This window comes from Loxodonta africana, chromosome 7 (assembly GCF_030014295.1).
Source record: "Loxodonta africana isolate mLoxAfr1 chromosome 7, mLoxAfr1.hap2, whole genome shotgun sequence".
Lineage (NCBI taxonomy): Eukaryota > Metazoa > Chordata > Mammalia > Proboscidea > Elephantidae > Loxodonta > Loxodonta africana.
This window is the reverse complement of record NC_087348.1, coordinates 22,192,102-22,207,474: the sequence shown is the minus strand read 5'-3', so window position 1 is coordinate 22,207,474 and position 15,373 is coordinate 22,192,102. Positions and strand designations below refer to the sequence as shown.

Sequence of the window (15,373 nt, the reverse complement as noted above, 5' to 3'; positions counted from 1 at the left end):
ATGCTGCTGAATAATAATGTGACTGAGTTCATTCTGCTTGGGTTGACACAAGAGCCTGTTAAAAGGAAAATAGTGTTTGCCTTTTTCTTGCTTTTCTACTTAGGAACGTTGTTGGGTAACTTCCTAATCATTGTTACCATCAAGACCAGCCAGGCACTTGGGAGCCCAATGTACTTCTTCCTTTTCTACTTATCCTTATCTGACACCTGCTTCTCCACTTCCGTAGCCCCTAGAATGATTGTGGGTGCCCTTCTGAAGAATAACACAATCTCCTTTAGTGAGTGCATTATCCAAGTCATTTCATTTCATTTCTTTGGCTCCTTGGAGATCTTGATCCTTATCCTGATGGCCATTGACCGCTATGTGGCCATCTGTAAACCCCTGCACTACATGAGCCTCATGAGCTGGCGGGTCTGCAGTGTGTTGGTAGTTATAGCCTGGGTAGGGGCCTGTGTGCATTCTTCAGTTCAGATTTTTCTGACCTTGAGTTTACCTTTCTGTGGTCCCAATGTGATTGATCACTATTTATGTGACTTGCAAGCCTTGTTGAAACTTGCCTGTGCAGACACCTATGTGATCAACCCACTACTGGTGTCCAATAGTGGGGCTATTTGCACAGTGAGTTTTGTTATGCTGATGTTCTCCTATGTTATCATCTTGCATTCTCTGAGAAACCACAGTGCTGAAGGGAGGAAAAAAACCCTTTCCACTTGCATTTCCCATATCATCGTAGTCATTTTGTTCTTTGGTCCTTGTATATTTATATATACACGCCCAGCAACCACCTTCCCCATGGATAAGATGATAACTGTGTTTTATACAATTGGAACACCTTTGATTAACCCTCTGATTTATACACTGAGAAATGCTGAAGTGAAGAATGCCATGAGGAAGTTATGGAGCAAGAAACTGATTTCAGATGACCAAAGATGAATGGAAGTTTCAAGTCCTTCTTCATAGCTTAAATTGATATATAAGAATTCAACAGAAAATAGTATCTTATTTTGGATTTATTTATTTATTTATTTTATCTTGGGGAATGAGTGCTAGTTTCTTCAGGAAAATAGGCAATCTGAACATATACACTGGTTAGTGTTGACTCAATTTCATGTCAAGGAAGAGACCCCCCAGGTACAAACAGGTATGCAAGGCCTATAGCCTTAGATTTTTCATAGCGGTCTCTTTGCTTCCTTTGGATGCGTATAACCACTTGTAATTTTGATCTGGTGTTTTCTCTGTCCTTCTTCATGTTGATTTGTGGTATAGCCGTGCTCTGGAGAAAAGGGTGTGGTAAATCTAATTCTGTAAAGATTACAGCCAAAAAACCACAATGAGCTTGTTTGTTATTTTTATTGTGATTACGGTTAGCCTCTATATTCTTAATTCCCACACTCGTAGATTTCCCCTTTTCAGATCTGAATATGATAATTCAGAGGAGGAATTAGGGGCACTGGAACAGAAATAAGTAAGCCACAGATAGAAATTTCAGTGAGTTTTCAATACAAATCAGAGAAGAGAATAAATTGAGTAGAGAGAGAGAACTGACACCACAGTCTCTAATTTCAATTTCATTTCTTATTTGTATTTTTATCTATATAGGAGAAAATTAGACATGAATGTTTTTGTTTACTTGAGACTTCCATTTCTATTTTTGTACTAAATTTTATTAAAGTTATTAAATATGCATCGATTTTATTGTATCAAGTGCTTTGGCATTTCTCTACCTTGAGAAAATGACCATCTATTTTTCTGTGTGGACATGGAAATCTGTAAATTCTGAGAGGAATTATAGTGACATATATACATCGCTTATTTTTTTTCAGATTCTATGAATTTCAAAGTAAAATCTATCCCGAGTCATTTATCATTGATTAAAGAAGCCACAGTTTGATTCTGCCATTGAAAGTTTTTCACAGTAGTAGATTCCAGTTAGAAAACTTTTACTGATGTCTTATTCTATTTCAAGAAAAGAAAAAGACAAAAAAGGAGTGTTTATTGGATCCAATGTAGGTGTCTACTCAGAATCTCTCCATCTACTATGTCTCCTGGGCATGTACTCAATATGAAACCTCTGCTGCCACTGCCACCAAGTCTCTTACAGGCAGAAATTGTGCTTTAGATCAGGGCCATAATTTTATAATAAAAGTGGCAGAACTGCAAAGAAGACTGAAGGTTCAGCCTCAACATACTTCCTTTGTTGAAACCAGTGTCCTCATAGAGAAAGAATGGGACTCTCAGAGATAAAACAGGGAAATGTTTGTGCAGAAGGGTAGGTACATGACACCCAAAATTATCTGGATCCTCTGAGTTGGTTCCCCCTTGTGAGGAAAGAAATATCTTCCCTGCCTCCATCCCATGTGATTACATCATCTGAAGCAGTTGTTGTGCAATGATAATTGTTCTCTTCCAGAACTTTCTCCTATATCCCTTATTACTTCCAAACGAATAACCAAAGACAAATCTCAGGAAAGTCAAAGCTGTAAAATACAGCCCTCACTCTTTTAGAAATGATATATATGAGGTAATTACAGTACCTAGCTAATATGTGTGTTGAGAAATGGGGAAACACTTTACTACGGGAGTTAATCTTGAAAGTGTTAGCATAGGAGGACAGAAAATAAGTATGGAGATAGAAAAAAATTTTGGCATGAGGGCACTCACAAATGATTTGCAATTTGGTGAATTACCAAGGACAGCTGAAGCTGGCTTTTTAAAGTATATGCTGTAAGGTGTTGTATTGCCTTTCTACTGCTGCTGTAACAAATCATCACAAATACAGTGCTTAAAACACCCCAAATTTATTATCTTAAGTTCTGAAGGTTGACAATCTGACATAGGTCTCACTGGCCTAAAATAAAAGTGTCATTATGGTTGTGTTTCTTTTGGAGACTCTAGGATTTTCCAGAAACTGGAAACCACCCCCTTTCTTGGATCATGACTCTCTTCCTAAATCTTCAACGGCAGCCACATTGCATATCTTTGACCATTCTTCCATTGCCACATCTCCTTCTTTTTCTTCTGCCTGTCTATTCCACCTTTAAGGATACTTGTGATTACACTGAGCTCACTTGGATAATACAATATAATCTTCCTACTTTAAAGTTAGATGATTAAAAATCTTAATTTTGTCTGTAACCTTAATTATAAATATTATTGGAAATTATAAATTCTTCAGATATAGATAGAAATGATAAATACTTTAAATATAGGTCGTGGCTCCTTTCTCCACAATGCCTCCAACTACACATAGGCTTACAGACTATGTGATTCATTGACATGATATCCCATAAAGATTGCCTAGGACACAATATGCGTTTGTGAGCAACAGAAGTGTGAAATTGTTGTCATGATCTCAGAATATTGATACTACCATGTATCACATCACCCATAAACAGCCAACCTGATAGAAGAGAGTAGAGATAGATAGATGATAGATAGATAGATAGATGATAGATAGATAGATGATAGATAGATAGATCGATAGATAGATAGATGATAGATTGATAGGTAGATGATAGATGATAGACAGACAGAAAGACAGACAGACAGACAGATAGATAGATAGATAGATGCTCTTGAATAGACTCTGCCCATGGAGACTTTTGTACAACAGAACACAATATTGCTTGGTCTTACATCATCCTCACCAATGCTGGCATGTTCAAGTTCATTGTTACATCTATTTTGTCAACCCATCTCTCTGAGGCTCTCCCTCATACTTGTTTTAACTCTGTTTCGCCAGACATGGTGTTCTTTTCTAGATATGGGTCCTTTTAATGATGTGTACAAAGCATGCAAGTCAGCCAAAGTTCTGTTGCAATCCACAGAGTTTTAATTGAGTGATTTTTAGAAATAGATCACCTTTTTTCCTAGTCTTAGTATAGGAGCTCTGTTGAAATCTGTCCATTATGGGTAGAAGTGATTTTTCTTGGCTTTATGGTATATGTTGTTTGTTTGTTGTTAGGTACCATCAAATTGGTTCCCATTCATAATCCTCCTATTGTAAAAAAGAAAAAAAAAAAAAAAAAACACCGCCCTGTCCTGCACCATCCTCACAATTGTTTTTATACTTGCACCCATCGTTGTAGCCACTGTGTCAATCCATTTAGTTGAGGATTTTCCTCTCTTTAGATGATGCTCTGCTTTACCAAGCATGAAGTCTTTCTCCAGGGAGTGATCCCTCCTGACAACATGTCCAAATATGTGAGACATAGTCTCACCATCCTTACTTCTAGGGAGCATTCTGGTTGTACTTCATCCAAGACAGATTTGTTTGTTCTCTTGGCAGTCCATGTATATTCAGTGTTCTTTGCCAACACCACAATTCAAAGGTGTCAATTCTTCAATCTTTCTTTTTCATTGTCCAGCTTTCCTATGCACAGGAGGCAACTGAAAACACCACGATTTGGGTGAGGCACACCTTAGTCTTCAAGGTGACATCTTCGATTTTCAACACTTTAAATATGTCTTTTGCAGCAGATTTTCCCAATGCAATCTGTCTTTCGACTTCTTGACTGCTGCTTCCATGGCTGTTGATTGCGGATCCAAGTAAAATGAAATCCTTGACAACTTCGATCTTTTCTCTGTTTACCATGATATTGCTTATTCGTCAAACTGTGAGGATTTTTGTTTTCTTTTTGTTGAGGTGTAATCCACAGTGAAGGCTGTGGTCTTTGATCTTCATCAGTAAGTGGACTTTCAGCAAGCAGGTTGTATCATCCACATTACACATGTTGTTAATGAGTCTCCATCCAATCCTGATACCATGTTTCTTTATACAGTCCAGCTTCTTGGATTATTTCATCAGCATACGGACTGAATAAGTGTGGTGAAAGAATACAACCATGATACATACTTTTACTGTCTTTAAACCACACAGGATTCCCTTGTTCTGTTCAAACGACTGCCTCTTGATCTATGTCCAGGTTCCTAATGAGCACAATTATGTGTTCTGGAATTCCCATTCTTCTTAATGTTATCTATAATTTGTTATGGTCCACACAGCACAGTGAAATGCCCCCCACATAGTCAATAAAACACAGGTAAACCTCTTTCTGGTATTCTCTGCTTTCAGCCAGGATTCATCTGACATCAGTTATGATATCCCTGGTTCCAGGTCCTCTTCTGAATATGGCTTGAATTTTTGGCAGTTCCCTGTCAATACACTGCTGCAGTTGCTATTGAACGATCTTCAGCAAAATTTTACTTGTGCATGATATTAACGATATTGTTGGATAATTTCTGTGTTCCATTGGATCACTTTTCTTGAGAATAAGCATAAATATGAATCTCTTCCAGTTGGCTGGCCAGGTAGCTCTCTTCCACATTTCTTGGCATAGATGAGTGAGCACTTCCAGTGCTGCATCCGTTTGTTGAAACATCTCAACTGGTATTTCCTCAATTCCCAGAGCCTTGTTTTTCACCAACTCCTTCACTGCAGCTTGGACCTCTTCTCTTTGTGCCATTGGTTCCTGATCACATGCTACCTCCTGAAATGGTTGAATGTTGACCAATTATTTTTGGTATAGTGACTCTGTATATTCCTTCCATCTTCTTTTGGTGCTTCCTTTGTCTTTTAATATTTTCCTGTAGAATACTTCAATATTGCAACTCAAGAACTGATTTTTTTCTTCAGTTCTTTCAGCTTGAGAAATGCAGAACATGTTCTTCCCTTTTGGTTTTCCATCTCCAGGTGTTTGAACATGTCATTATAACACTTTACTTTCTCTTCTCCTGCTCCTCATTTGAAATATTCTTTTCAACTCTTTTACTTCATCATTCCTTCCATTCCTTTAACTACATTGAAGAGCAAGTTTCAGAGTCTCTTTTGACATCTATTTTGTTCTTTTTTTTTTCCTGTCTTTTTAACGATCTCTTGCTTTCTTTGTGTATGATTTCCTTGATGTCATTCCACAACTGGTCTGGTCTTCAGTCATTAGCGTTCAATGCTTCAAATCTGTTCTTGAAATGGTCTCTAAATTCAGGTGGGATATACCCAAGGCCGTACTTTGGATGTCAGGGACTTGATCTAATTTTCCTCAGTTTCAACTTGAACTTGCAAATGAACAATTGATGGTCTTTCCCACCATCACTATATATGATTTATAGCATGAGAAAATAAAATAACCTTCCAATAATTCATTGTATGTTTCACCCCTGCATTCTGTGGAACCTGTTGTTTTAAGCTTGTAACATCTCAGGGGCTTTCCAGGTGCACTAACTTGCTTTTTCTCTATTCTTCCTCAGATGGTTGTAACGTTCTCTATTCAGTTTTGTCGGGTACCTATTACAATGTTTTGAAAAATGTCTCAAACTCTTTCAGCAACTGGTATTTTCTGAGTGTTTTTTTTTTTTTTTTGATCGTCGTGGGCTAACAGGTAATTTTTTCTTTTTTACTTTTATTTTAGTAAACAAGAGAAAGAAGAAAAATGTTTTTATAGATAGCTCATCATATTTAACAGAAAATGGTATTATTTATTTTTAAATCTGAATTTATGGTTTTCTTCTCTATGATGAGACAAAGACAAAAAAGAAGAAAACACAGTATAAAATTTTACCACCTAGATGTCTCTATTTACATGAAAATATGAAATAATATGTGCATAAGTTTAGAAAATCCAAACAATTCAAAAATGTACAAAATGAAAAAAATCTTATCCTCTCTTTCCCATCCTTTTGTAAAAAGGTAGTCACTATTAGTCGTTTATTTTGATTTGTTCCATTACAAAATAACCATATACTTATTTTTTTTTTTATACCCATAAATGGAGTCTCTCAGTGGTACAAACAGTTAAGTGCTCAGGTATTAACCAAAAGATTTTAAGTTCATGCCATCCAAAAGAACTTCAGAAGAAAGACCTGGAGATCTGCTTCTAAAATGTCACAGCCTTTGATAAACCCTATGGGACACATTTGTGCTCTGAAACACATGGGACCACCTTGTATCAGAATTGACTCCAAGCCAACTGCATTTTTCTTACCTATTTTTTTTTATTAATAGGTAGGAAGCCCTGTGTCATAGTAGTTAAGAGCTATGGCTGATAACCAAAAAGTTGGTAGTTTGAATCCACTAGGCACTCCTTGGAAACCCTGTAGGGAAGTTCTACTCTGCTCAATAGGGTCGCTATGAGTTGTAATCCACTCAAAGAGAGTAGGTTTTTTTTTTTTTGGTTATCAATAGATAGATGTATAGATAGGAATTGAACTAGAAATTTTCTGATATCACTGGGAGGAAAATGATGAAGTATGTTGCCTCATACACAAAGATTAAGTGAAAGTCCACACTGTAAGTTTGTGGAATTCCAGTAGCCAACCACACATCACTAACTCATCAATCGTCTACTACCATGTACATATCCCAGCTAGCAGAGGGGTGGATTTTTTTTTTTTTCAGGAGAAAATATGTGGTTTATGTCATACTGCCTGATTATCTGCAAGTTATCTCCCAAAATATACAAATCCTGCCTGCACATTTAGAGATTCCAAAGAGCTTTTTGACTTCCTCACTTTTAAATTCAATTTGAGAGTTCCTCTTTCCAGATAAGATTGCAGGATTAGTGAACTGGAAGAGAAGTCAATAGAAATTTGTCTTTTAATTTAAATTTATATATTGGGGGTAGTGACTCCTCTATTTTTCTTAACAATAAAGGCTAAACTTAAAAAATTAAGGCTTTCGATTCCTATTGTTAGTGGACATGTATCCCTGGTGGCACTATGGTTAAGTGCTCAGCTGCTAACTGAAAGGTTATCGGCTCTAATCTATCAGCCTTTTCACAGGAGAAAGATGTGGCAGTCAGTTTTCATAAAGATCAAAGCCTTGGAAACCTTATAAAGCAGTCATACTCTGTCCTATAGGGTTGCTATGAGTAGAAATCGACTTAACATCAATGGATTTGTTTTTTTTATTTTTCGTTAGGTTCCCAAAGGTTCTCACCTCTCTTTTCATCCCAAGGAAACTAATGTTATATTTAGGCCTACCACATATTGTATCCCCTGCGTGTCTGTCAGTTTGTCATATGTTGGGGCTTGCATGCTGCTGTGAGACTGGAAGCTATGCAACCCTTATTCAATAACACACAACCTTAACCATCACAGTCACCCGTGGTGGAAAGCTTTCAGCTGAGCTTCCAGGCAAAGACAAACTAGGAAGAAGGACCTGGCAGTCTACTTCTGAAAAAATCAGCCAGTGAAAACCTTATGAATAGTAGTGAAACATTGTTTGCTATAGTGCTGGAAGATTAGCTGTGTTTGCCTGTGTTTTATTGACTATGCAAAGGCATTCAACTGTGTAGATCATAAAAAATTATGGATAGCATTACAAGGATGGTAATTCCAGAACAAAGAATAAGAAGCAGTTGTTCAGACAGAACAAGGGGATACTATGCATGAGGTTGTATCATTTGACCATACTTATTTGTAATGGATTGAATTGTGTCCCCCTCAAAATATGTGTGTTAGCTTAGTTAGGCCACGTGTGGTTGTCCTCCATTTTGTGATTTTCCTATGTGATATAAATTATAATCTTTGCTTGTGGTTAAAGAGGGTTAGGGTAGGATGTAACACCTTTGCTCAGGCCACAACCTTGATCCAATAAAAAAGTATTTTCCCTGGGGTGTGGCCTGCACCATCTTTTAGTTCTCAAGAGATAAAAGGAAAGGGAAGGAAGCAGAGAGTGGGGGACATCATACCACCAAGAAATAAGCACCAGAAGCAGAGCACTTCCTTTGGACCTGGGATCCCTGAGCCTGAGGTGCTCACAGACAAATGGAATACTGATGACAAGGACCTTCCTCCAGAGCCTACAAAGAGAGAAAGCCTTCCCTTGGAGCCAGCGTCTTGAATTTGGACTTGTAGCCTGCTCGACTATGAGAGAATAAACTTCTCTTTGTTAAAGCCATCCACTTGTGGTATTTCTGCTATAGCAGCACTAGATATTAAGACATTACTCTATACGCTGAGCAAATAATCCAAGCATTGGACTACACGAAGAAGAAAGGGGCATCAGGTAACGACCTGTGTTATACAGATGACACAACCTTGCTTGCTGAAAAGTGAAGAGGACTTGAAGCACTTACTAATGGAAATCAAGGACTACAGGCTTCATTGCGGATTATACCTCAACATAAAGAAAACAAAAATCCTCACAACTGGACCAATAGGCAACATCATGATAGATGGAGAAAATATTGAAGTTTTCAAGGATTTCAATACTTGGATCCACAATCAACACCCATGGAAGCAACAGTCAAGAAATTAAAAGATGTATGGCATTGGGAAAATCTTTTGCAAAAGACCTTTTTAAAGTGTTAAAAAGTGAAGATGTCACTTTAAAGGCTAAGGTGTGCCTGACCCAAGCCATGGTGTTTTCAATCACCTCATATGCGTGTGAAAGTTGGACAATGAATAAGAAAAGTTGAAGAAGAGCTGATGCCTTTGAATTATGGTGTTGGTGAAGAATATTGAATATACCATGCACTCCCAAAAGAACAGACAAATGTGTCTTGTAAGAAGTACAGCCAGAATGCTCCTTAGAGGCAAGGACGGTGAGACTTCATCTCGCATACTTGAGACTATTAACAGGAGGGGCCAGTCCCTGGAAAAGGACATCATGCTCGGTAAAGTAGAGGGTCAACAAAAGAGAAAAAGACCCTCAATGAGATGGACTGACACAATGGCTACAGCAATGGGCTCAAACGTAACATCAATTGTGATGATGTCACAGGACAGGGCAGTGTTTTCTTCTGTCGTACATAGGGTCACTACGAATCTGAACTGATTCGATGGCACCTAACAACAACAATAACTTATTATGTAGTTCTCTATTCATTTACTAGTAAATGTTCATCTCCTATGTGCTCCATGAAAGAATGGTGGGAGCAATTAGTTGTTTTACTTCTTGCATGTCATAATAAAATTACAGTTGATATTTTGGAGATAATGAATCAGGTACCGAGTTTCAGTCAGACCTATTTAGTGATTAAAAACAGTATGCTGATCATTTTACTTTGTAAAAGATTTTAATCATGAGAGCCCTCATGTACTTGGGGGAAGCTAGAAAGTACCTCAGGATGCTGGGAGTACTAGTGTGTCATCTTTTATATTCTGTGAGTTTTTGCATGATTTGTCTTTTTTCTTTTATCTTACTTTTTTGCTCTCTACTGTCTTTACGTTCTCTGTTTTCTCAAAATATCTGCTTGTATGTGCCTTTGGTTTTCAAGACAAAGGATCTCCTATGCATTCTTCAAGCTTTCCCCTCCTCCCTCCATCTTGTCAGGTTAAAAATAGTCAGAATTCCAGGGAGCGAATTTGAATAAGTTTGCTCTTATAATTGAGTAAAAAAAAATTGAGTAGAGTAGGCTAAATTTAAGTCATTGGTCATTTTACGGAGTATCTGCCCTAGGTCAGCATCTGTCCCTGGTACAAACCACTGTGATGAGAAGGGAGGAGAAAAAGGGTAATGGAACCCAAAATGTGACAAACCAGAATGTTTAACATTGACTCTTAACAGCCAAACATTCTAAAATTATTTCATTAGTTAATCAAAAAAATTCCCCACATGTCTGTCAGTTTGCGGTAATGTGGTAGCTTTCTTGTTGCTATGAGGCTGGAAGCTATGCCACAGGTATTCAAATACCATTAGGGTCACCCTTGGTGGACAGGTTTCAGTTAAGGTTCTTGACTAAGGAAAACTTAAAAGGTCCTGGCAGCCTACTTCTGAAAAAAAGAATAGCCAATGAAACCTTATGAATAGCAGCAGAACATTGTCTGATATTGTGCCAGAAAATTAGCTCTCAGGCTTGAATCCACTCAAAATATGGCTGAGGGAGAGGTGCTACCTTAAAGGAGAGTACACCTTAATAACCTGGAGGAACTCAAACTTCCCGGACCTTCATTTGCTGATGTGGCACAACTCACAATGAGAAGAAGCAGCTGCAATCATCCGTTAATAATAGGAACATGAAATATATGAAGTATGAATCTAGGAAAATTAGAAATCATCCAAAATGAAATGGAGCACATAAACATTGATCCTAGTCATTAGTGAGCTGAAATGGACTTATATTGGCCATTTTGACACAGACAATTCTATTTTATGCCAGGTTACTGATCACATCACAGGGAATCAAACCCTATTGTCTTAAAATCCAACAGTAATATAATAATGGTAATATATATATGTATGTATATATATACACATATACACACACTGGAAACCCTGGTGGCGTAGTGGTTAAGTGCTACAGCTGCCATCCAAAGGGTCGGCAGTTTGAATCCCCTAGGTGCTCCTTAGAAACTCTATGGGGCATTTCTACTCTGTCCTCTAGGGTCGCTATGAGTCGGAATTTACTGGACGGCACTGGGTTTGGATGGGTATATATATACTGTGTGCCAGGCACTGTTCTAAGCTTTACAAATATTCTAGGAAAATGTATATGTATTAGCTCATTTAATCCTCAAATCATACATATATTAGTAGCTTTCCATATAGTAATTTATTTCTCAAAATGATATTATCCAGTATGCAATATCTTATTGTCTCCACTTACAGAATAGGACACTGAGACACTCAAAAAAGACATAATATTTCAATTTCATTCCAAATTCATTTGGCTAAATTTTTATGTTAAATTAACAATGGAATACATTCAGTATAACTAATGCAGTTATCTAAAGTTTCATAACTACTGCAAAATACAGTATTATACATTCATATGTATAAAATTTACAGTTTTAACTCTTTCAATATAAAACAAGAAGTAAACAGAGACTGAAGAATCAGAAGTAACTACAGAAAATCTCTGATAACATAATGATCACAAATGATCCAAGAAAAAAGATTGCTTACACTTCAATTAGTTTTCATTGCCAATTCCCATAAGAAAATTATCAGAGCAACTATTCACCTGTTCTTGAAGATATTACCTCAAAGGCCATTTCAGCAATATATGTAGAAATATAAGCAATTCATGGAATTTATAATCTTGATGATCTTCAAAACCTTGTTTGATTTTCACAAATATCTACAATCAATGGAAGATTCCACAATCTCTTGCAGGAATAAATCTCACCCAAAGAGTGCAAAACATCATTATGATCTAATATTGAAGAGGATATTGCTATATGCCTTCTGTTTGATTTCCTGAGAACCAATGAACCCCACCTTCCAGACACAACTACCATCTATCATTGGCAACACCATTTCTCCCTGATGATAAATGCTATGTAACTGTAGGATATACACTCCCTCTCCCAAAAACAAACTGAGAGATTTATCCATCTACTTACCCATCCTATCAGCCATCTATCATTCACCCACCAAGCCATAAACACACATGTAATGAAGATATACAATGCACTAGGCTCTATATAGATGTTAGAAAAATAAACCCATAATACATGTTCCCTGCAACCAACGACCTTCTAATGTGGGTAGTTCAACAGATACATCAACATACACCTTCAATACAGCATGATAAAAAATTTAGTGAATCAATATACAAAGTGTTTTGGGAATTGTCATTGGAGAACTGTTAAGCTTTCTTTTTAGAATTCAGAAATGTTTCACATAGTAGAAGCATTAGAGACAGAAAATTTCTGGAAGAAGGGCGGAGTATTTGAAGACATTGAGGTTGAAAAGGTCTCCTTATTTTTAGCAAATGGTGATACATTTAAAATGGTTGAATCATAAGCTGTGCGTGGGGTAATTGAAGATGGTAAGATTGGGAGGGGAGACTGGTCCTCAAATATTCGTAAATGAAATAAGAATACTTTTAGTTCTTATTTATTTGAAAGCCCAGTATCTTTCTAACAGTTTTTTGAGAGCATTTTTCACATCTTTGTTTCTGAAGCTATACATTATTGGGTTAAACATAGGCAATACAACTGAATAAAAAACTGCAACGACCTTATCAGTGTCTATAGAATAGCTGGTGGTAGGACGTAAGTACATAAACAAGAGTGTCCCATAGAGTAAGATGACTGCTATGAGATGGGAAGCACAGGTAGAAAACGTCTTGCTTCTGCCTCCTGAGGACTTGGTGCTCAAAACAGTAATAAGGATACAGAAGTAAGAGAAAAATATGACCACAAAAGTGCTGGTCTGGATGAAGCCACACAAGGCAAAGAGCAGAAGTTCATTGATATGGGTATCTGTACATGATAAAGCCAGGAGAGGGGGGATATCACAAAAAAAAATGGTTGACAACATTGGAGCCACAAAATGGCAGCCTGAATGTGAGGCACACATGCACCAGTGAAGTCATGCTTCCACTGAAGTAGGCCAACACAATGAAACAGATGCAGACTCTCTTAGACATAAGTGTAGAATAGAGCAGCTGGTTACAGATGGCTGCATAGCGGTCATATGCCATTGCTGCCAGGATGAGGCACTCAGTATCAGCAAAACAAGCAAAGAAAAACATTTGTAGTGCACAGCCATAGGTAGAGATGCTCTTCCTAGATGCTAAGAAATTTACCAGCATTTTAGGAGTAATTGTTGTAGAACAACTGATGTCTAAGAAAGACAAGTTGCTCAGAAAATAATACATGGGGGTTTGAAGGCTTGAATTGACATTAACTAAGATTATTATAAGCCCATATTTCCTACCACAGTTAATGCGTATACTATGAAAAATACCAGGAATAGCGTGACTCTAAGAGATAGATAATCTGTGAATCCAACAAAAATGAACTCACTTGGCCTGGTATAATTATTCTCCAACATCTTCTTGATTTTTGTGTTTTTCTCATTCAAGATAGTTGGTGTCAACAGATGTGAGTTGACTTGAGTGATGAATGAAGCACAGATGTCTTGTTTCTCTCTTCTAAGGAAGACAAATAGAAGATTAATAAAATAATGGTGTGGCATTTTCTCTCACAAATTGTTTTTGTTTTCTATTAAAGGATATAATTAGAAGTCATTCTTAATAGCAGAAGATATTACTCAGAAGGTGACATTTCTTGATGCAATAACTCATTTAAGGCTATGTACATTATAATAGATTTATGAAAGTTGGCAAATTCTAGAGGCAAAGATCAATGTTTTCCACCCTAAAATCACTTTTTTTCTTTGTAAATAAAAGTAGAGTTGAGAAAAATTCTGGAGAAAAGAAATGCTCACAGATAGACTAGATAGTTCCACAGAAGAAAACTTGTGATCCAGGGAGGTAGCCTAACACAATAGTGAAGAGCACAACCACTAGGCAAGAGGTGATGGAGTTCAAACCTTACCTCTGAACTTTAATGATTGTGTAGTCTAGGTTTTGTGTCTAAACCCGTGTGACGATCAGATAATTAATTAAATATTTGTAAATCATTTATGTGACTGTCACATAAGCTCTCTGAGTATTTATCAAATACAATATATTAAACATAGATAAATTGACCTTTGTTTTCTATTCTTCTTGTTTTAATGGCTTCAGATATCCAGATGATTGTCTTGAAGCTGATCTTGTCCTTGGCATAGTGGATAAGTCCTTGACCATGACCTGGGCTCTCTTACAAAGGTAAGCCTTCTTCTGTGTGTGTGTGTGTGTATGTGTTCTATACAGATGCAATGTCCGGGCAGCACCACATCTTTTACCCATGCCCTGTAAGGGTTGCTTTCCTCTCCCAAGGTTCATGTCTTTCTTTTTCCTGGGATTTGACAATGTTTGGTGTAAACTCACATAACCAGTAATGAATTTTCAAGAACAGCTGTATCTCTGCACTTACAGAGTTCTAAACTAAAGCAAGATGTGAAAAATTAGATGGTCAGAAGGCAAGATAATAATAATAACAATAATAAGAGGATGGGTGCAAATAAGCTAGAATGGGAATGGAGTATTCAGCAGGAGCTTAGAGAACTGAAATTCTGCAGGTGGCTAAAGTAAAAGCTTGGCTGCTTATGAAAAAGTTAGCTGTTCGAATCCACCAGCTGGTCCTTGGAAACCCTACGGGGGAGTTTTACTCCATTCTATATGATAGTTATTTAATTATAGAATATTAGTGCTGGAAAGAACCTCAGCAATGACCTAATTTATGCCTTTAAGCTATATTCACAAAATCATCCAGTGAGTAACATGTCCACTAATCTTTTTAACACGTGTAAATCTGATATCCATAAACAGGTGACAAATTTCTTGAGATCAAAGTCCAGTTTTCCTTCTTTGAGTTCCCATGGCACCTAGAAGACTGAGTAGTTCAATTGATTGAACCTCCCAGAACATCTTCACCTTTCTTGAAGGATTCATCTCACACTACTTTCAACTCAGATTAACTTCCTAAAACAAGTTTGGCCCCACTGGTTCTCATGGAAATCTTGCCTGACAAGACTGTTATTTCTAAAAGGTTCCCATGTATTATTTTTTGTTTGAGATTCTGTTTGAAGAATTTA

At 37.1% G+C, this 15,373-nt stretch overlaps 1 protein-coding gene and 1 pseudogene across 1 annotated transcript; one reads left to right on the top strand and one right to left on the bottom strand.

The window, feature by feature from the left end:
- LOC135231815 (olfactory receptor 4C16-like) lies at positions 1 to 933 on the top strand. Its single transcript, XM_064289007.1, has one exon. It carries the CDS (start codon positions 1 to 3, stop codon positions 931 to 933), a length of 933 nt encoding a protein of 310 aa, XP_064145077.1.
- An 11,711-nt stretch (positions 934 to 12,644) lies between these two features.
- LOC111749049 (olfactory receptor 5AS1-like) lies at positions 12,645 to 14,009 on the bottom strand (annotated as a pseudogene).
- Positions 14,010 to 15,373: the final 1,364 nt, after the last annotated feature.

Bases quoted from the DNA above. Each gene is read 5' to 3' on its own strand.
- LOC135231815 (XM_064289007.1), top strand. From the start codon at position 1: ATGCTGCTGAATAATAATGTGACTGAGTTCATTCTGCTTGGGTTGACA.